The sequence below is a fragment of the Lonchura striata genome, chromosome 5 (assembly GCF_046129695.1).
Source record: "Lonchura striata isolate bLonStr1 chromosome 5, bLonStr1.mat, whole genome shotgun sequence".
In the NCBI taxonomy this organism is placed as follows: Eukaryota; Metazoa; Chordata; class Aves; order Passeriformes; family Estrildidae; genus Lonchura; species Lonchura striata.
Genome location: NC_134607.1, coordinates 49,853,302 through 49,876,248, shown reverse-complemented (window position 1 = coordinate 49,876,248; position 22,947 = coordinate 49,853,302). Strand labels below are relative to the sequence as shown.

The 22,947-nt window shown below is 36.6% G+C and overlaps 1 protein-coding gene across 1 annotated transcript in view; it reads right to left on the bottom strand.

Moving 5' to 3' along the window:
* TMTC2 (transmembrane O-mannosyltransferase targeting cadherins 2) overlaps positions 1-22,947 on the bottom strand; it is a 235,404-nt gene that overhangs the window by 88,845 nt on the left and 123,612 nt on the right. The window contains exon 3 of the mRNA XM_021528041.3: positions 9,000-9,828. Within this exon, the coding sequence (XP_021383716.1) occupies positions 9,000-9,828 (829 nt within the window). The remainder of the gene's footprint in view (positions 1-8,999; positions 9,829-22,947) is intronic.

The window sequence follows — 22,947 nt, the reverse complement described above, 5'->3', positions numbered from 1 at the left end:
AATTAGATTGTGTTTATTAAGTGGTTTGAGAATAGAAAAAATAATCTAAATGCTACAGGTTGCTACTTTCAAAGTGGGACAGTTTTTACTTAATTTCTGTACTACAGTTTGTATAAGGTATTTATATTTTTTCCTATTATTCCAAAGGAATCATGATTTTTTTCAAAATATGTAATAAATTCACGAAAATAATTTGTAATAACTTTCCTCTAAAAACTTCACTTGTTAATAGAACATTTTGGTCAAGTTACTTCCTTTTGCTAACTTAACCACAAAATTGCCCTATTTCTTGTTTTCTAAAGGGCTAATGATTTCTACATAACCATAATTTATGTGTTTAATCTACTTTGCACATGGATTTGTTTTTTATATCAGTGGGTATGTGGCAATGCTGAGACAGAGTGTATTAGAGGTCTATCATCTCTTAACTTTTACATAATCTCCTTCTATTTATTAAGGTTTTTATAGAATTTGTTCAACAGTTCATTTATTGATCAATTGCAGGGCTTTTGTAATGACAGCAGGTGAAAGAAAAACAGAATTGAAAACTATGCAGTGCTTTGAAAGCTATCCAGCAGCATGTCAGCATGGGTGTTCACCAACCCACATTTGGCAAGCAGAGCTTTGGTTTTGTTTCTCAGCTCTGAAACCCTGATGTAAATGAATGTGAACGTGTGACCTGTTCTACTGCTGATACACCCCGTTCACCCTCTATATTACAGAAATTTAACTCTTCCTCCTCAAAGGATAGCAGAGTGACACTGGCAGCTCGATGAACCTGAGAGATGAGACTGAGCAACTGCCAGAGTTCTTTGGCTTCACCATTACCTACCACTCTAGTTTGTCAAGTTTGTCACGGCCTCCCTCATGCTAAAATGATTTTTGTGAATGGTATGCTATCAATCAGACAACTAAAATGACCCAAGTTAGGGAAAGCAATGAGAAAAGGATAACCACAGTACCTTTAACATCTAATCTACTCACTGTTCTGTTCACAGCAGAGCCCAATTACACCTTTGCACAGCTCTGTTAGCTAAGTGCACATTGCAAGTATGTGAACATCATAAGACATTACTGCTACGAAGTTCCCATTCCATTTAACTTCACAATGGTCAGGAACAGAGCTGTGAACAGTGCTGATCTGAAACTCTCATTATATGAGGAACTGTATTTTATAAAGACATTGGATATAAATCATGCAAGAACATGAAAGGAGAAAAAAAATACAGGTGGAACAAGAGGACATGTCTGTGCACCCCAGTCATCTCAGGATGAACCTTAAGGAGCTCTTCAAAGCCTCATAATGACTCAGGCAAAGAGGTGACCATGTACTAAATTTATCAAACTATGTAACCTTCTTAACAGTAGGCTTTTAAAAAATTATCTGTGATACATCCAAAATTATCACTTATGTCCCAGGTGATGAACTGCAAGCCAGCCTCTTGAAGCAATGGTGCTCTGAAATGTCAGCCCTGGTCCTACAAGCTAAGAGTAGATGGATTACTATTGGCTTCTTTCCAGAAAAGGGGAACAGTGAGCACAGCAAGCTGGAATCATACCAAAGGAGCCATGGTGAAAAGAAAATCAGCATTTGGGTTTGTCAAATCAAGAGAGTCATCACATGTGCTCAAATGACATATGTCAGTCTTGGAAAATGCAAATTACTTCATATCCAGGTAGCAGGCTTTTTATAACACTTCAACTTGTCTGGTTTTGCTTGTTGTGCTTTAAACCACTTCGGCAAGAAAAGAGCCTGTGAAGCTTTGCCAGCTGATACATGTCCCTATTGGTATAGAAATATAGGTGACAGGAAGGAAGGTAGGTCATAAAATTATTTCCTTCATTTATCAGTGAAACTAATTAAAGGCAATACAACTATTAATTAGCATCTTTAACAGTCCATATTCAAAAATACAGTATACTGAAAAGTTCAGTGCGCTAAAGCATCTATGGAAAGAGAAGGAAATGGCACTGAGAATTCAGTCGTTCTATTTCATGATCTTTTCTACAATTTAAAACAAAACCATACACAAGCGTCTTGAGCATACTGTAATGGCATCAGCCGTCATTTACTTTTTGGATGCATGAGGATTGGCAATGATGACAGCTCAGGCTTAAGAAAACCCCCTGTTACAAAGGAGGGGTATTTGAAATCTTAAAATACTTGTATTTATCTATCTACATTGGGACTTTACTTACCACAAGTGGTATAAAAAGGTATATAAAAGTAGATTACTGCACTGTCCATTTTAAAGGTTAGTTTCCCTACCAGATTTATGTAAGTGGACCTGAATACATACCGATACAAAATCCATTACAGATAGGAAAATGATGGCATGTAATTCATTGCAAAAATTTTAAATAAAGACGAATATTCCCAAGTTGTCATATTTTGAAAAAAAGACAAAATAATAAATGGATTATTATCTAATGCACTTAAACAAACATGCTCTGCTTGAGAACTAGTCCAGATAATCTAATTTTCCTCTAATTAGAAGTAACTCTTTCTTTCTGAAAAAACCCTCAGTCTAATTCCACAGAACACACACATATGGACCACAGGTCTCTCCTTTAATCAAACTGGAAAACAAAATCTATTATTTTCTGGCAAAAAACCCCAAAACTTATGCCATTTTCCTCAATGTGCTGCAAAAATTCATCTTGCCAAAGCTGATTCCACCTTGATTGGGCCTGTTTGGGTTTATTTTTTCCCCTAGACTGTAGTTTTTAGCCCAGATGAGCTTGTTAAATGATTTTGCAGAGCACCTCAGGGAAGAAGTCTGATTGGCCCATGTCTCAATGTCTCATGTTTGTTTCTTTTAAAAGCCTATTAGTTAATAATAGTTTCTTTCCTATCCCCCTGCACTTTAAAATTCACAGATTAGAGATGCTGTTGTACTACACTCCAAGTGGGAAACAATACATCCTTGTTTCCAGACTTCTACACATATATAAAGGAAGAGTATCAGGCTTTCTCATATCCTGCTGAAGAAGAAGCACATCCCACACTGACTTGGGTTTCAGAGGAAATTACAGCACTTCTAAATAACTGGAAGAGAGCACTGTCACTGAAGAAAAAACTCAGAGTTTGAATGGAACTGTAAACCACTTTCCTTCAGCTCTCCACCGTACTTGGCATAACCAGACTTTTCACGAGGGGTGGGCTGCCTGTGGCATGCTCAAATGCCCTAAATAACTATGGCTGTTTCCCAAACAACTTACAAATGGCCATTCCTTCTATATTGCTTAATTATCCAGAGCAGCACTACCATCCACTTAGAAAGCCCCACATTGTTTTCAGAGAGTAGGCTTTTTATTTAACTTTCAAACAATTCTATGTGGTTCATTTGAGCTAACTCTTTTAAAGCTATGTCCCAGTTCTGACTAGAACACAGGTAATTTTTTTACAGGAGCCAGGCAAGGTGGTGCCTGTAGTCCCAGCTATCCTAGCAGGCATGGCCAAACCCTAAGGTTATTCTCCCACCACCTGCAAGATGGAAAAAGCATTTGGGAGAGTCTGGGTATGGACACTGATTTGGGGAGCAGTATTCCTAAACCGAAACAAGCTTTTAAGAGTTGCAGATATAAAAAGTATTTCCAATTTATTTTAAGAACTTTGAAAAATCCTTTAGGACATTTATCCTTCAAATTCTGATGTTTTTGTTATGAACAGAGACCCCAGATTTATCATGGTATATCCTGCATAAATCCCATATAACAGACTTATATAGCCATATAACATTATATATTATAAATTATACTTTTAATGTGTAATTCTAACCTGTGATTTTGTTACCTAAATAAGATCATTGCATCTGTCATACAGTAGCTTTACAAAGGTTCTTACTGGTGGCTGGAAACATTTTACACCATTGAAAGTTGATATAACAAAGTCATTTCTTCTTTAAAAAGTAGATGAAGGTAAAAATTATTATAGAAATCAAGGAAAATATACATGCAACATTTAGTGAAAAAAGACTTAAGTATCAGAAAGTTCTGGCAAAGATATTGGGAAAATTGATGATTATTTGTTACTATGTTTCTCTGACAATTACTAAAAACATTAACTAAAAAGAACATGAAGAAACACCATAATGACTATATATTCTGATACATATTGGCTTAGAAGGGATATTATACTGCTATAAATACAGAGAGGTTTTAAAACAACCATGAATCATCAAAATTAAAAAAAAAATTCTAATCTTATGGTAATAGGTAATATGAGCTCCATTCCAGAGAGAAAAATTGAGATTAAAGTGGTTTATTGAAAGAAGAGTTAATTAGCAAAACTAAAACTAATTCATGAATATCTAACTCCAGATGGTATGCTTATATGACTGGCATTTCTTAACAGTGATAATGCACACAACTTTTAAGTGTACTTATCAGCAGGTTTTATATGTTTAAAATCTGATGTTTTATATGGCAATCTGTGCACTGAAATCACTTACTCTCTCAAGCCATTTTCCCCCAAACCCACAGTTTCTATTCAGTGCAATGTTATATTAATGAAACTGTTAGTTTTAGTGTTATAGGCATTAAATGAGCCAAAGGAAAAAGAAATAACTACTGTACAGAGCAGTTCTTTGGGCTGTTGAGCCAAAGATGAGTTGGAGTTTTATTGACAAGCTACATATAAAAAACCTGAATATACATACATAAACAATGAAAGGCAAATTCCAAAGGCTCAAACTATTTTTAAATGCCCAATGTGATATTTACTAGGGCACACACTGCTATGCTTAGGAGCTACAAAAAAATGTGTAGTGAACAAGCTCTGTGTCAGAGCAATAGCTACTGAAAGTTCTAAAGGTATTAGAGGAGATTTTGTCAGCATAATAGTAGCTCTTAATAATAAGCATATTTGAAGAATGCTGTACCTTAAAATATTTAATTTCCTTTGATTTTCAGTCACCAGTAGTAATACAAAAATAATAATAATGGAAAATAATGTTTTATTGCATCTTTTTTTTTTGTGGGAAATACAGTTTCTCTACCTAGCTTAGTACAAAATATAGTAACTGTTTTTCCTTACTGAACTGAGAGGAATTTTTAGTTAAGCATCTGCTTTGTGTAGCAGGTCAACTATTTCCTGGAAGAATCCTCAAAGCCTACTTGCAAATCTAATGGCACCAGGAGACTAACATTTCATTAGTAAATATGACCAAGCAACTAATATATCTGTAGCAGTCTAGCAGTTTAAGCGTCTCTATTTTCTACTTCTTTAATCAATGTCTGTACGAGGTATAGGAAATATATCATAATTATCTTCCATGTTCAGAGGTGGACTGCAAGGCCCAGAGGAAGATTATGTTTTTTGAAGCTTATTTTCGGTACCACAGGGAAAACTAGAGTTAATGAGGCATAATAAGCACAATTATTTCGTGTGTCATTAAAATTTTATATTAAACACAAGGTAATCATCACCACAGAATGACCCTCAGTCTAACTGAAAAAGATATGACAGCTACCACTCATTTATAACTTTTTTGTTTGTGTTTATATTTTGGGAGGCTGCATTTGCTATAAAAGAACATTCAGATAATGAGACTTGTATCAGTTGGGCTGCTCATTAAGTTGAAGGCAGGAAAGAGAAACACTTGTATCTTTCCCTCCCTATGGTCAAAACATGCATACACCCACTTCAGAATCCATAAACTAAATTAGTCAGTCCTGCATATTTCTCCCTCAAGTGCTGAGAAACTGTAACAAGGTACTGCTTGGATCACTTTAAAGTTATTTGAAATACGAGTCAAGACCAGTAAAGATGCAGCTAAGGCATCCCAAGTCCTCACAAAGACTCCCTTAGCCAAGGGATGGCAGCTGCCTGCCACACAGTGAGGCAGCCAGGAATGCTGGCACACACAGGGTAGTTTGGAGGCAGCTTCACCACCTTCTTCTCACTTGACTCTCCCATGGTGCATTTTTAGGTTTTTTTTAAAGAGATAATCCATGCTCATGCTTTTGAGTATTTTTTCCCACCTTGTCAGTGATCGACAAAAACAGCCTGGAGAAATGTAAACTGCAGAAAGGCTGTGGCTGCCTGCAGGAGTAGAAGCTTTCTCACCCGCGGCAGAACACAAGTGTCTGCGCTGCCTGCAAGGTACCCCTCAAGGGGCCAGAAGAAAGTACCAGTGAGGTCATTATCACCCATGTCTTCCCTGAGGATTGAAGATGGGGAAGCTTCCGAATATGTTTGCCTGAAAGTCTCACAGCTGAATATAAGATTATAATGTTGCACATATCACAACACAGAGGACCTGATAATAAACCACCACCAAATGAGACAACTCCATTTCCAAAGCAGCTCAGCCACCTTAGTACACTAACGCAGCCATGCTAAAAGCTTGCCTCAGCAGATGCCCTTATGACTACAGCACATCAGCTCAGTCTTACACAGCATTCAGTCATCAGTGGCATTCAGTCTGCTAGACCAGAATACAGATGGATCTGGAACAAAATACTAATCTTTTTGCTTTAGCTGGTCTTCACAGATTCCTATTTCTTTATCAGCTTCTCCACTGTGAGTTTTACAAGGGATGCCTCATTGCTTTTTAGATTATGACAGAAGCAGCTTTTGTTCAGAAGAAGCTCTTTGCAGAAGATGAGAGAAAAAGCAGAACTATGAGGGAAAATTATCCTGCTACTCCACAATTTCAGAAGTAAGAAAATACTATTGAGGAGAAACTTGCTACAAGTTGAGAAATAAGAGAAATGGGGAGTGACAGCCTCTTCTTAGTAGCCTAAAAATAAGGAAAACACTTCACTCTACTGTTTGGCTGAGCAGCCCATTGTCCCACTCTCTAAATAGCCTATTTATCACTAGAATTCATAAAACTAGAAAAAAGAGGCAAATAAAAATAAATTGTTTTTCCTATGTCAACCTTGTTTAATTACTGAAGTGTAGTTTGAATTGTTGATCTCCTAATGCTTTTGCAGGATTGGCAGCCAGTCTAGTCCAGTCAGGCTTGCCTGACTATATGAGAAACAGAAAATAAAATTAGCATAGTCAAAGCCAGGGATAATCTTAGAAATATTCACAATAATGAATAGAGGTGGGTGACAGGTTGCATTAGCTAGGGATTTCTAATGCCCAGCCTTGGTACAATGTACATGGGCTAGTAAATATTCAGCAGAAGTTTAACAAGATATTTTAAGCAGATTTATTTAAGTCAGCTCAGTCATGTCTATATCATTACATTGACATACTGTCTTTGCTTTTACACATCTTACAAGACACTTAATGTCAGCTTATATGGCAAGAATCCAGACGATCATGCACACACAAGTCTGTGCATACTGAGATGTGAAGATGAAAACAGCTCATTTTGTCTCCTGGGAGCATAATACCCAGTAGTCTAATTTCCAGACAATGCTGCAGCCGATCCTACTACTGGGCAAAAACTAGCATGTTTTGGGTTTTTTTTTAATCATAAAATTTGTCTCATTGCAAGCAGACAACTAATAATGTCTCGGCATCTCCACCAAGGACAAAAACGGAACATGCAATAACTAACCAAGTGCATACACACTTTTCTTCCCAAGAAATTCCAGTGTTTTAATAAAAGTTTTATACTGTCACTAAACTTGTAAGTCTCAGAGCTTCATATAATCACTCTGGTGTGCTGGCTCACTGTTCAGTTACTTCATTTCTTGCTCTCCTGCACTAGTTTTGAAAAAAAAAAAAAGTAAAACAAATGGGATGTACTTGTTCACAATTAAAGACTCACTCACTGCAGCAACAAGTTCAGTAATTTTCCTAGGGTGAGAAAGTATATGAAGAAGAGTTACAAAATCAGACTGACAAACTACTAAAATGCTACTTTGCTGGGCATTTTATCTGCCAAATCTACTTTTTCACTCTCTATCAGCTCACAGTAACCACCTGCATTTGCCTCTTAATAACACAGTTTTTAGACTATGGCATGATACAACTGTCTAACCAAAATATACAACTCTATCTGCAGATGACTTTGCATCACATAAGGAGTTTCTGAGTAGAGGCCTGAAAAAATTCAAGTATTCAAGTGCTGTCAAATTTTTCTTTCACAGACAGGCAAAGCAATCAACTAATCCCTTCTCACTTCTGATGAACTGTGAATAAGGAAGGCCTAGTCAATGTCTACACTGCACTCACAGGTGATATTTTGACCATTCTCAAATAAACCTGCATTGGTGCCAAGAGCAGTACAGCCAGGCAGCATGGATCTCAGGATCCAAGCTGGACCTGCCATATATGCTTGAAACCACAGAGCTACAGCTAAACAGTGTTACTGATACCGAAACTGGCAGGTTCACTGCCTGTTTGGATATGTTTACACTAGCTGTGGTCACATCTCATTACAGCATAGATACAACCTTTGAGATGTGGCTGGGCAATGATACAAATAGCTGATACTTACACATGAACAGGAAGGCATCAGTATTTGACAATAACTCTGTGCAGTACTCGTAGGCAGGGGGAACTATAGTCATTTCCTCGGCTGAATTATACCTGACCTCATTTCCTCATTTTTATTATGTAGTATTGACATTATTTGCATCAGATGAAATAAAGAAACAGAACTTCCCTGATGCTGTCCTTTACTATTTGTTATATTTTCTAATCAGAGAAAAGAGAACATTTGGTAAACTCACAAAAAACATTCATTAGCTATATACCAGATTCCAAATGGAAAAACACCAGGGTGGGCTCTATAATACTAATAATGCATCTTTAATTTCAAAACACAGAACTAATACCACGGAAAAATAACATATCCCCTTACCTTAGGGTCTCCTTTTCTCCATGTTAATATCAAACCTGTAACACCTAATCAAAACACATTCCTGCTTTTCCCCATGTTTTACTAATGCACATACTACTGCAACTTGAAATGACATTTCTTAAAGTCTTCTCTTTATATGTTGCTAGTAAAATCAGACAATTCAAAGGCAAAGACAGACAGGAATAAGTGAAGCATTCACTTAGAGAGCCATAAAGAGCAAAAAATTACCTTTAGCAGGGTTTACTTTTATCCCTGACCTATACAGCATCTCTTCATTCTGCCAGTCCCCATTCCTGACAACAGTCTTGAGTCCATAGAAAACAATTAATGCAGCAGTGGAACAAAAAACCAAGTTCTTCAGAAAGCGCTTTTGGGCTTTGACATAAAGGGCCCTGACACCTACTGTAACCAGCAGGCAGAAGCCCATACTAGGAACATACAGCACACGCTCTGCTATTACAAAGCCAACATAGAAAAACAGGTTTGTGGCAGGAACGAAGGGCACTATTAACAAAGAGAGAGACAGAATGACAATGTTCTCGGTTGAAGGAAGCTGCAGTTTCTGAATTTCATGCTTTTTTAGGCCATTCTCTTCTTTTGATGCAAAGCTTGACTTCACCTCCAGTGTCTTGTACTCCATCTCTGGGTGACAGCTATGCCCATTAGCATTTTGCTTGCCATTCATTACCGTTTTCCCATTGAATTCTCTCCCATTGCTGGAGCCCTTCAAGCTAAAGTAGGCAAGGAGGAGGAGTCCTGCATAGAAGGCCACAGTGTGTAGATTCCTCCAGTCACTGACTGCTTTTAGAAGGGGCACAGCATCCATAGACCAGTCAAAGCTGAGGGTATCTGGGCACAGCAACAGCCAGAGGTTCTTGGTTGGCAAGTAAAAGAAGGTCAGGGTACGTGTAAGAAAACTGTCTGAGTCAGCTGCTGGATTGTCAGAATTAGAAAAACTTGGGGGCTTGTTTCCCATCCAGTATAAGCGAACACCTAGCAGTGCAGTTCCCCAGGAGGTCAATAAACCAATGCTGAAGAACAGGGTCAAATTCTTTCTCTGAAAGAAAAAAAAAAATAGCATAAATCAACACTAGGTATTTAGTTGTGTAAATTATACACAATAAAGAACCAAGAAAATATTTGATAGAACTCTTTTTCAGTAATGGAAACAAACACAACAGATCTCCAGCTCTGACATTTGGATCGTGCCACGTTGGGGTACGTTGTTGACTACAGACTAAAGGAACTATGTATTTCATTTAAGCTCTATCAAGAATGAATCACAGTTAAGCCTTCACATATTTTCAGGCTGTAAGTTCTTGCTTAAAATCTAGTTGTATAATGCTTTTGAAACTCTTATTTTAGAGGAATTTATGGAATCTTACATTAGTTCCTACATAATCTCCCAAATCTCTTCTCTGTTTCTGGCTGTGACCAAAACACAAGTTTGCCTTAGCTAGATTTAAAATCTAAAGGATGTTCCAGATCCATTTTCCTTAATCAAGTCTCACCCAAGGCATTTCATTAGAGAACTGAACAAAATTTCCATGAAAGCAAGAGAGGAAAACAGATGCAGATTCCCTATTTAGGTCTCCTAGCTCCTACCTATTAACTTGCAGCCTTCAGCTCTTCCTACTTCTGAAAGTCCCACTTCATTTTCTATAAAACACAAGAAGTTTTACCTCACTATGAGGAAGGGCTTCTTTACACCGAGAGTGGCAGAGCACTGGAACAGGCTGCCCAGTGATGTTGTGGATTCTTGTCCTCTGGAGATTGAAAACCCACCTGGATTTGTTCCTGGACAGCCTGCTCTAGGTGCCCCTGCCTTGGCAGGGAGATTTGAACTGGACAATCTCCAGAGGTCCCTTCCAACTCTAATGATTCCGTGATTCTCTGATCTCAGAGCCAAACAATACATTGGGAGTTCCTCCTCAAGCACACGATAATAAGCGCTCCAAAACCTTTCACATCTTCATATGTATCTAAATAAAATTATAGGAAGCATGCAGCTCACTCCACATACCAATGTCATCATGCTAGCAACTTGAACTATCTGCACTTATTTATGGAGTAACTGAACATTTTCCAGCAGGAGCTGCTTCTTGGATAAGTTCTACTCTCGATTACATAGGCACCCTAAATGAAAGCTGGTTTACATTGCTCTCTATCTCTATGTAGAAGCAAAAATACATGTTTTTTTATATTTCAATTTCTCAGATGCCTTTTATAAGGAAATAAAAAAAAACCTATTTGCAAATAGTTACAGATACAGATTAAGTGCTTTGATTACTTTTTCCCCATTATTAGAAAGAATTATTTGTCAGTCATTTTTCATTTTATTAGGTTTGCTTTTTCCATCTCACACTACACATTTATGGGATGATTACTCAATATTTACTTAGTTATTCAGAAGCAAAACCTCACAGTAGAATGTTTTGTCTTATTTCTACAAAACAACTCATTTTTCTCCTTTGTGGGTGGGATCAAGCCTTGATATCATGAATTACAGATGATTATGTTGCTCCATTTTAGGCTAGTTACTAATAGTTTTCTACAGTTTACTGATGTTCTACTAAAAAGACACAGTCTAGTAATGATAATTTGTAATTTATCTTGTAATGTATCAGGAAGAAATTTATACCTTTTTGCATTTCCACACAGTTCCTCCTTGTGAAGTTTAAAATATTAAACCAGTTATGCTATATTATGGAATTTAATGGAGTAGGGAAAAAATAAATTTATAATGGAAACATTCATGTACTTGGATTATGAACATGTTAAAAACACTTTTTATACATAAAGTCTGGGTCCAGATTTAATTTGCCATGTTAATAGCAGTTTGATTTGCTAGCTTTTTTATATTCTGGATAATCCACAATGTTTTGGTAATGTATCAATCAAAACACTCATCTACACATCATGATAACTACATTCCCTGGAAAGCCTATTAGAACAACTTACTTCTATTTGTAAGCTGGGTAATACCTTACAACTCACTTCACATATGGTTTCATCTATGCCTGCCAAAATTATTTAAATGTTTTTAATGTTATAAAGCTGTATAAACTGTTTATCACTGAAATTCCAAACTAAGTTTACATTTGGAATAAAAAGATTATTCAGGTTTCATGGATTTGCATGTATATCCTCACAGTAAAACCTCATGTCCCTGGCTTAACTTGTCCTTTCAGTCTCTTCACAATTTTCTACATGAAATTTTTTCTGCCCACCCTTCTGGCTCAATAATTTTGAAACTCATTTCCTTCAAACATACACAAACAACTCTCAAATGTTAAGCATGACCTATTTGCTCTCTCATACATCCTTCTTATGAATCTCTTATGAGGAGGCTGCTAAGACAGAAAGAAGCTGGGAAATGAAAGATGGTCTTTTTTGTTTGTTTCAGTTAGAAACAGTCTTTTCTGGAAGACTATATACAACTTGAAAGATTAAGATATCCCAAATATTAAAGAAGTGAAACTTCATTAACAGATGAAAAGTGAACTTCCATGGACTGATTAGGCAGCTTTGTTATTTTCTTAATACTTACTTAACAACTGGAAGAAAATCTCACTTTTCTGAAGTCCTAACCATTAAACTTTTCAATTAAATGCCACAAAATTTCACATTACGAAGTTCTCTGAAAAAATCATGAAAGTACAGATATGCTATTCCTTATGGATAATAGTGAAACCTACTAAAAATTTTCAGGTATGTTAACCAAATATTAACAACTAGAAGTTTGCTTCTTTCTCCTATCCCAAAAATGTTAACAATCTGTAGCATAAAGCTAGTCAGTCTTCACTGCTGGAGTAACTATTTGCAGCCCCTCTTTTAAGTTTTACATTTAAAGTCTGTAATATCTGGATCCTCACACTTGTAGGTTTTACAAAGAACACAGATTATCCATATACAGGTTTGTGTGTCATGTTGTAACAAAACTTTTTTTGCTATTTTTAAGCATTTTACATTATTTTCAAATGAAATATCTAAGCACTCACCATAGAACTCAGAGATACTGGAGTAGATTTACCACCCCAGCATATCAATTTATCATGCTGTAAAGCACTAGTCAACTGGAGACTGGGCTCTGGTAGATTCTTAAACTCAGTTAATTGATCACAGGAGTGAAGTGCAAATTTCCTGTTGCTTCCTTGGACACATTCTTCCCCAGATTTCACACATGCATCTTTTCAATAGCCAGTAGCTTTACAACCTTTTAAAATTAACTACAAATTAAGTACAGTTACCAATAACCTGCATAACACTGACATGCAATTGTGAATTTTCAGATTTCAGAGGACGCTCAGTCTAGAGGCAAGAAATGTCTGTCACAACAATAAGAAGTAGGATGCCTTTTTCCTTTCTCTTTTTTTTCTATTACTCAGTTTTCAAATCTCACAGACAGCATTGGCCTAGAAAGGAAAGACAAATTCATTCCCCTTTTTTTCATCTCTCAACATTCATGATTTTAGCATAGCTTTTATCCCTCTGTGCTAATATAGTCACAGATAATGAGAAAGGTTTAGCACATATTTTGGCTTTACTTTCTTTAAGGCTTTGAAAGAAAATCATTCCAGCAATTTATTAAAATTAAATAATACAGCCAGTCCCCCAGTAGACTTTTGCCTGCTAAGAAAGTGCTTTCAAAATGAACTCTGCTCAGACAAATACTTTCACTAGTAACTCTTCTGAGCCTCCTGACAGCCTGTGCTACTCTGATCTGATTGTGCACAATCAGGGCAGTCCAGGAGCAGAAGAGATCCACTGTAATGCTTGGCAGAAAGGATTTGGATTACTATACTCATGAGTCCTAATCCAGCCCATCTGCCATATGTTTTGACACCACCATAAATCCTCTAACCTTTCATAAGTAGCCATTTTCGTCTTAGGAAAAAAAATGAGCACTGATTTAGATCAGATTTAACATATCTCCTGCCTGCTAAAAGGCAAGTACCACCACTGCAATTTTAGTATTTCTGACTGTAGAAACCTTTTTCATCACCCTACCAAAATCCATCTGCATGACCCACCCACACTGCACATTCCCCTTGCATTAAATCCTAATTTCTCACTTCATTATGTTGCCCTTAAATAAGGCACTGCAGCAGATTTCTTAACTGGGTAGCCACTGCCAAAACTCAGTCATCACCTAAGTGGTATCCAAAGCATTTTTAAAAGACACTCTTCTTTTAGCCTCACATTGTCCATTTCACAAGCAGAATTAAATACAGCACATGACTGAGACAGTCCAGAAATCAAAATTATCACACATAAAATGTTATTCTTAGAACTCAGGAAATGCAGAGATGAAAGATGTGTCATCAGGCATTACTCACAGGAATTTCTTTTCCAAATTAGAATTCCCTCAATATATGTGGGCTTGAAAACTGGGACTTCCAAAAGTAGTAAAATGCTGCCAGATCACTAGACTGACAGCATCTTCTTCTCACAGTAGGTAGAAATTCCTGGATAACAGATCTGCCAAGTTGGAGCCCAACTACAATTCAAAAACATATTCCCACCAGGAATGAAGCTATTTGCTACAACCCCTATTGGGTCACAATACTGAGATGGAAGTGGCCTTTAATGCTGGTCACCTGCCCAGTTAGTTCCTGCTTGCATGACCCACTAAATGAGGTTTACTCATTTTCACTGCTGATACAACTTACCCAAAGGTGTGTTTTTTCTCAGAGCTGGAACTCTGTCAACAACTTGTCCAATACTGGGACAAACTGTGCATATTTAATGACATTTATTTCTAGTGTTAAGACCCGACACAATTTTTCTTCAACAAAGAAGTCAGTGCATTCACAAAACAGCTAAAGAGTGTCCATACATGCTTTTATTGTAATTAGCCTGTAGCACAAGTTAAACAGTCTTTATTACTACTGACTTGCCTTACATTAATTTGAGCTATAAATATTGGCAATTAAAATTGCCAAAGTCTTACTCTAAAATCCTTCAATCTTTAATATGAATTTTAAAGTACCAAAACAAACAAACAAACAAAAAACAAACAAAAAAAATAAATCCAAAACCACAAAGACTCCAACCTCTCCACTGAAAAATAGTTATAAGGAGTACAGGAGAAAAGAAAGACTGCATTAAGATCAGAAACTGCATGAATGACTGGAGATAGTACAAGAGCAGAAGGACTTGATACAGACAGGAGAACAAAGCCTTGGAGACATAGAAGATAGAACTCAGGCAAACAGAAGTCATGCAAAACACAAGCAGGATGCCAGCTCAGCTCTGCAAAGCTGACAAAGCAAAACAATGATAATACACTCAAAAGTGTGGGTCAAGAAAACGCCATCTGAAAAGGACATTGGGCACTAAAGACCACTACAGAAGACTCCAAAGAACCATAAAAGGACTTCTGATAGGGGCTGTGACTATGTAAATAAAGTAATACATATAGATCAAGTAAGTGGGGATAGCTAATGATTAGTGTGTATGGTAAAAATTCTGTTTACTCAACACTCAGGGAGTGTTGATTAGTGGAATGATCCTCCAAATGCCCAGCACTGCAATAAAGAATGCCTGCTTTGTAATACTCAGATCTGTGTTAGAAAGTTTATATTTGGCCATTTTCAGCATGAATATACATCAGCTTGGTAAATATGTTTTCCTAGTCAGTGCAAGGAAATAAATAAATGCTGTGTGACAATAGTGATGTTATGGATATCTACTCAGAGTTACTCCATCTATCTGCAGCAGTAAGAACTTTACACAGGAGATTAGAAAGCCATTAGGACCAAAAGACATTCCTGGACTGCCAGACTGCTCGAAGATGCTGTCCAGCACCACTGTTACCACAGCACAGGTAGGCAGCTGGTCATCATACCTGCACTTCATTTAACAAGTACTGTCTCATCGAGAGGTTTTACAGCGAAGGAAGAGTGCTGCACTTTCCATGCTAGACAGAACGCTGAGAGCTCACTGAACACACAAGGATGTTCAAAATGTTTTTGAAATAACAGAGAAATGTTCAGAAAAATAAACTTTTATAAAAGGCAGGGACAACACTGTTTGCTTAAAGGTACACAAGTAAGAGTAGTCGAGCAAGTAATTGGCTCATCTTCAGAGAAGCATAAAGGATCATCACAGATCACAAGTTTATTAAACCATTGCTAGAAAGGTAAACACTGTACTGAGGCTACAAATGAAAGCACATCCTCCAAGATACCTGAAGTAATCCATCCACTCTTCTCAAAATATCCTAAAAAGATCTGGTTCCAACACAGATCTTTCAGAAATAAGGAAATGGACAGAGCAACAGGACAGAGTAGTTTGTTTAAGTTCAAAGGGAACCAAAGGAAAATCCCAGCTGTGTAAAATTGAATCAGTTTCCTTCCACCACTGTCACACGGAGTACAAGGAAGCAGGTCAGTCTCATAGATGAGGGCACAGCTGAGCTAGGGAGCACAATTCAGCACTACACCTGAGCAAATGGTTCAGGAGGCCTGCAGAGCCCCAGTCCCACTGGGAACGCAAAAGCTGTACCTGTGCATAGCTGGCCCATCCTCTTGAGTATCAAATACACATGAAAATGAGTACCAAAGCTAAGGTTCATGATATAATTTGTATCTCCTTCATCACATTAAATAAATCTGACCTGACAATGCAATTTAATAAAGCTCTGCTTATTGGAATAGATAGACATGCAGTTTTTCTTAAGTTTCTTCTCCTCTTCTGTACAATGTACTGCCGTGCTTAAGAAAAAAGAAACAAAATAAAAAGTGGCTCCAAAGAGCACAGAAAGCAATCCTACCAGCCTAAAACAAAAAAATTCTAATAGCACATTTCATGTTTCTTACATTAACAAGAGGGCAATAAAGGAAAATTAAAGCCTATGAGGTGGTTTAATATGCAGTGGGAGAAAAACACCCACTGTTAGAATGTAAATAGACACATACTGATCAATGGATTGAATGAGAAAAAATGTCATTAAATTCCAGATTAAGCCCCTACCAATGACTAAGCAACTTTACCAAACCAGTAGAAGAATATAATCAATAACCAATTTCTGCACATGGGATAAATAGTAAGTTTAGGTTTGAAAGAACAAGCTCTCTAGATGTAAGAGCTATCAGCTGGAAACCCATCAAGTTTACAGCAGTCAGTTGCTACAGTGGATAGCAGGATTCTAGAGTGAATCATGATAACAACCGTGTGGGTTTTTTCATTTTTCATTTTGCCTACTTAAAAAAAAAAAAACAAGGTCTTTTGTTTTACTTGCACTTTTAAAATATGTCAAAAGAACAAGCAGCAAAGTAGTCTTGAAACTATACTCCTACCAAAGAAAAAACATTATCATTTTTAACATTTAATCATAATTCTTCTAGTAAAGCTTAAAATCTACAACATTTCAAAGAGAAACACAAGTAGTATTGAAAGCCCATGCAAAGCACAGAACCTGCTTATTAACTCAGAAGGCTTACTATTAAGGTTTATTTAAGATCAAGCAGACACTTATTTCCTTAAAAAAAAAAAGCTGATTTTAGTGCAGTTATTTTCATATCTAGCAGTTTAACAAGATAAGGAAAAGATTGTTAAGTGACTCAGAACCTATTTGTGGGACAAACTAAATACAGGCAAGGTTGTAACTAAGAAGTTGTTTAAAAATAACTCACCTTTCTTCTACACCCACAAAATACATTTATTTATGAAAAGACACCATAGGATGGCTAAAAGACGCTTCCAAGTAGTTAAGTATTATGTTTGAAGACAGTACCCTTTAGGAGTAGGAATAAGCTTAGGAGTATGAATAAATGTCACAGTATCAGCCACTTACTGGGCATTTCTTTCAGATGAAGTGCTTATTATAAGTAGCAGCCTGAAGAACATCTCCTGTAGTCTGGATGCAATCTCTGTTTAATTATTCATTTTTCTATCCTCCACTAGGATCACAGTTCAAAAAATAGGAAGCACAAAGAACTGGAGAAGCTAAAGGCAAGACAGCAGTGACTAAGTCTTGGAAAGCCTTAACAAAAGTGACTTACAGTGAGAAAAACACACCTTCAAGACTCCACGTCCCACCAACAGCAGATGAAAGGTAATCCACAAAGAATGCTGACACATAGTAGGTCACCATCATTTGAAAAGCTTTGGTCCCAAGTCTACTGACAAGAACGTCTCCCAGACTCCTAGTCAAAACAAGCAGTCTGAAGCACACCTCCATGCCTCTCTTCTCACCTAACCTAATCTTGCCTCCCACATAGCTAACCAAGTCGTTATGAAGCACTAGCAGTTAAATTCTGGATATATGTGCTTAAAAGTTTGAGGAGTAATACATTGGAGTAAAAAAAACAACAACAACAAAAAAAAAAACCCAACCAACCAAAAAAACCTAAAACCAAAGAAGCAAACAAACAGCACATCAAAAAAAAAAAAAAATTCCATGAACAACCTTTGTAAGACCAAGACCTGACCAGTAAATACTGCAATCTTGAGAGGTAAGACTGAGAAAACTACCATTTTAATAATAACTTTATTTGTTCCCCTTTTTCATTAGATTGCAAGCTTTTTAATATAATTGGTTTATGGTCAAAGACTAATTTAGAGATGAGAGAGATTCGTGTTTTCTATGTTAATTACTGGGGAAGCTCTTTGTATTCATTCCCTATGGAATACACTAAACAGAAATGGGAATGAAAATTTTTCAGAAAATGAATAGAGAAAACAAATTAAGCTTTTTGCAGCAAATAGTCTTGGCTAACTACATAAGTAATTACTACTCAATGATAGCAGAGTGTCACAAAGATATCCCAGGAGTAAAGATGCTCAAATATAAGAACATTTAGCCAATAATTAAAACTGCAAACACTTCAATGGAAGAATTCCTCAGAAGTATGTTTGATAAAAGAAACAAAATACCTTGAAAAGGATGTCCTCTACTTTGTTTCCCTATACATGAAATATGAAGAAAACAATATAAAAAAACACTGGTGTTAATTTCTTTCTCCCTTTATTCTGGGATCTTTTTAAGATGTATGTAAAAGGATATTTAAGCATAGCCTTTTAAAACTACAAAGTGCATTACTAGAGTCTGAATCAGAGACAGAGTAAAAGGTAAAGCATTTGCTGACCTTCGTATTACAAAACCAAATCTTCAATAATTCAAATAAAGTGAGATTAAAGATGTTGAAGCGGAATATGGATGACAAAACTTACTTCATGACATGGAATGTCATTACTCTCCATTAAGTTAATGTGAACAAATGAGGCAGTTAGTAGTAATCTCCTGTGAACCAATATGAAGATACTTCTTGGCTGTTAGGGGGTGAAGTACTTAAAAGAGGTCAGTTACTGGTACTGTAAGAAGTGTGCTGAAACCTCTTAACAGCTTACACTAAACTTAGTTGAAAGCCTGCACAGTTATCTTGTTTAGCTTAAAAAAAATCTTTAATATTTCCTGTGAGATAATGATCTGTGATCAAATAAGTCTATCTGTAAAACAATGCAGCTTCTCTGAAGGAAATGAAAAATTATATACTCTTTTAGAAGAAAGGAATAAAATCATTTTTTCTTAAATACATTCAGTACCATTATCAAAACCTTTGTTTTAAATATATTTCTTATTTTTAGACAAAATAGAAGGAGAGAAAGAAGTGCAAACATAAATCATGTTGCCTGCATGTACTCATCCACATTTACACATACAAACACACAGAGCCAGCCTTGGTAATTCCTGGTTTGTCCAGGTCCAGCGCATTACAAACATGTTTTGGGCATCAAGAACATAAATGCAACAGTCTTTCCTTAACACAGCTCTGGCGCAAAGAACCAGTTATTATCAAATTTATTCCAGTCTCACTAATGAGTGGAGCTTGGAAGTGCAATATTTCTGAGACACAAAGACATAATTTATAATGAGAAGTCACTCAGTAGGAAGGCTGAAGTACAGCAGTTCTCTCTGCAACTTAACAGAAAACTATTTAATGAGTGTGGGTTTCTTCAAGAATTCAAAAAAGGCAAGATTTGGAATAGGATGTGTTACATTATGCAGACACTCACATCACTGAACATTGCTGCTACAGTAAAACCACCAAAAGAAAAATCCTCAAAGTTCTTTCTATCTTGAGTTTTTGGCTCATTTCTTAGTAAGTTCTTTCAAATGTAAAACATGGATCTGTAGAGATTAGAAGACAGACACAATTCAGTATAAAAAGATTTAGTAAAGTTGAATTAACTAAACTAGGTTGCCTAAGGTCAGCCACTCCATAGAGCAAACAAGAAAAAAATGTGGCCTGAAGCAAGACATTGTTTGGCAAAGACACAATGGAAGAGCAGAGGTACCCTTCCTCAGCAAGCTCAGGAGAGGCCTGAGTTACCTGCAGGTCCCTGCTCTGTACAGCAGTCTCCCCTGCAGGGGAACACTAAGGGTGCTGACGACTCAAATTCAGTTACCCACGAACATGAAGCCTCCTCTTTTATCCACCTCCAGATCAATGCTACATCCAGCCTCCAATAATGATTTAAAAGTAAATACATTTTCAGTAAACTATATGCCATAATCTTTATGCATGTGATGGGGACATAATGGCTTTACATGCTAGAAAACATCCACCTTGGCTTTCAGATTAAATTATTGAGTTTGCTAAGGAAGGATACCAGTGAGAAGGTGGGAAGAAGACACTAGAGCACAGTATGCCAGAATTCTTAAGATCAAAATATAAGCATAACTGACTCAGGTTGCATTTTTCTAACTAGTAAATTTAGACTGCAGCTTCTTGACGATATAAACAGTAAAAGTTTGGGAATTTTTTGTTTCTTTTTTCCTATTGTTTCCAGAGTGATCCATTCCTTGTGCAGAGTGACATTGTGTCAGCCCAGTGGAGGGAACAGCGTATAAAAGAGGGAAGCTGAAGAAAGTGGTTAACGTTGTCAAGCCATGACTGCTACCAAAGATACTGCCTACCAAAATGTGACTTCCAAGAATATCACTACAACTTCACTCTTCTATGCATGGTAAAAAAACATACACCCATTCCTGCTTCTTCAGCAAACTGAGATTTATAACAGAAATACTTACCTGAGAACAGTTAAAACTGTTATACCTGAAGAAGTAACATTTTATTTTTCTAAGTCTTGAAAAATAAACAAGTCCCACTGAACAGAAATACACAGTCTACATTAAAACAAGAAGTCCTTGAGCTATCATACACAAAGAAGGATTACATGGCCACAAAATTCCCTCCCACCTGACAGTCTTAAATACTCATTCTACACCAGCTGCTTATTTTCAGGGTCACTACACAGGTTACCTAGATGTCATGACACTAAAGCCCCAAATTTCTGAGTCTTTTAGAAAGCTGTGACATATTTCCTTGTCCCTTGGAAGTATGCACAGCTTCAGCTTCATGATGATCCTCCAATAGTAGGATGAATTTCACTGCTGCATTTGTCAGCACTTCAAACCATCTGCCCAACCCACAGATCCTTAATCAGCTCATCACTCTCCTGACAAAAGCACCTTAAGTCTTCCTATGAAACCTTTGAAACTCTACCTCATAGATGGTAGTTACACTCAAATCACTCCAGAAAGTGAAAATTTTTAAAAGTTTTGCTGAAAGTACCATGACAAGATGCACCTGATAACAGATCAAGATGACGCTCCTGTCACCAGCTCTGACACAGATATGCTGAATGATACTAAACAGATTGTTTAACCACCTTCTGTCTCCTTTTGCTCTAATCCTCCCATGCTGCCTCTAAATTCAGATGTTGTATTCCTAACAGTAATAGGAATTTGTAATTATGCTTTTTATGGAATTTAAGAAGATTCTGCCCCTACATAAGTATCTATTATACAATAATTAAGCATTACAGACAGCAGTGAACTCTTTTACTGTGTGATCTGGAAATTGTCACCCAGCATGTCTCTGCTTCATATTTATCCAGCCTAAGTAGCAGCTGCCAATGACTTTATTTTCATCTTTCTTTACCCCTCACTCCTTTCTCTGTTTGGTTCCACCAAATATTACCCTGAAATGCAATGGTGGTTTTCAAAATGGTGCTGCCCACCATTTTATACCTAGTGTGCTGTAAAATCTAACATGTTTGAACTCTGCATCCTAGGAAGCCCATAAATATTCACACACTCATGGAATAATTTGGGTCGGAAGCAACCTTTAAAGGCAATCTAATTCAACACCCCTGGAATGAGCATGGCCATCTTCAACTAGATCAGGTTGCTCAGAGCAGCAAAAAAAATAGAAGTTGTTAGTCATTCATGTTCTTCTCAACTTTGCCAATCAATGAACAAAATAAATTTCTTGACATTGCTTAGAGAATAAAAATGAGAATAACTTTAAAATACTAGGAATAATCACACATTATGGATTTACCTGGCTAGCAATATTTATTTTAGTGATGAAAAATTGGACTGAAAAGATTAACATTTTAAATTATGTACCTACAATTTTCATTAAAGTTCCTTCTTGCCTACAGAAGTACAAAAAAAAACATTAACCAAAATATATTCCAGGACAGAAATAACAATTACTAAATTTTTCAGAAGTCTCTATGAAGGGACCTTGAAATTTTTCCAGTTATTAAAAACTACATCTTCCACAATTCACATATCTAAACAGAAACTAAACTCTAAAGATAACTCTGTAGTACAATTTGTAGTTCTTTTAAACAAACTCAGTATCATTGTCTGAGGTGATTTCTGAGATTAATGTTTTTAATACTAAAATAATTAAAATGATGAACATTATAAAAATAACACAATGATGAAAATCCATTTTTAATCATCTACCAGCTTAAAAGTATCAACACTTCAAACCTTTGAAAGTGAAATGCCTTAAAGTAGAGGCTCCACAGAAACCATCACTTTGTCAAGGCTAGTCTCCAAGTTCCTCAGAAACCTTACTTGTCTTCATTTCACAAACAGAAGATTTAGGCAGTTGGAATTTCCAGAATTATGGAAAACACTCCTTTTTAAGAAGACAACCAGAATATCCACATTTCAGTCCCTATGCATTATCTGTGACAGACTCCAGACCTTACAGACATTCTCTTCCAAAGACTGCCACAAGTGCACATGATTTGAGTCCTTTGTTTTGGAGGCGACCTGAGCTATGTCATCTCACTAAATAAGTGTTTTAGTATCTGAGCATATTCTCATCACTCAGAGCTCACCGTGCAGTACAGCAGCTCTGTG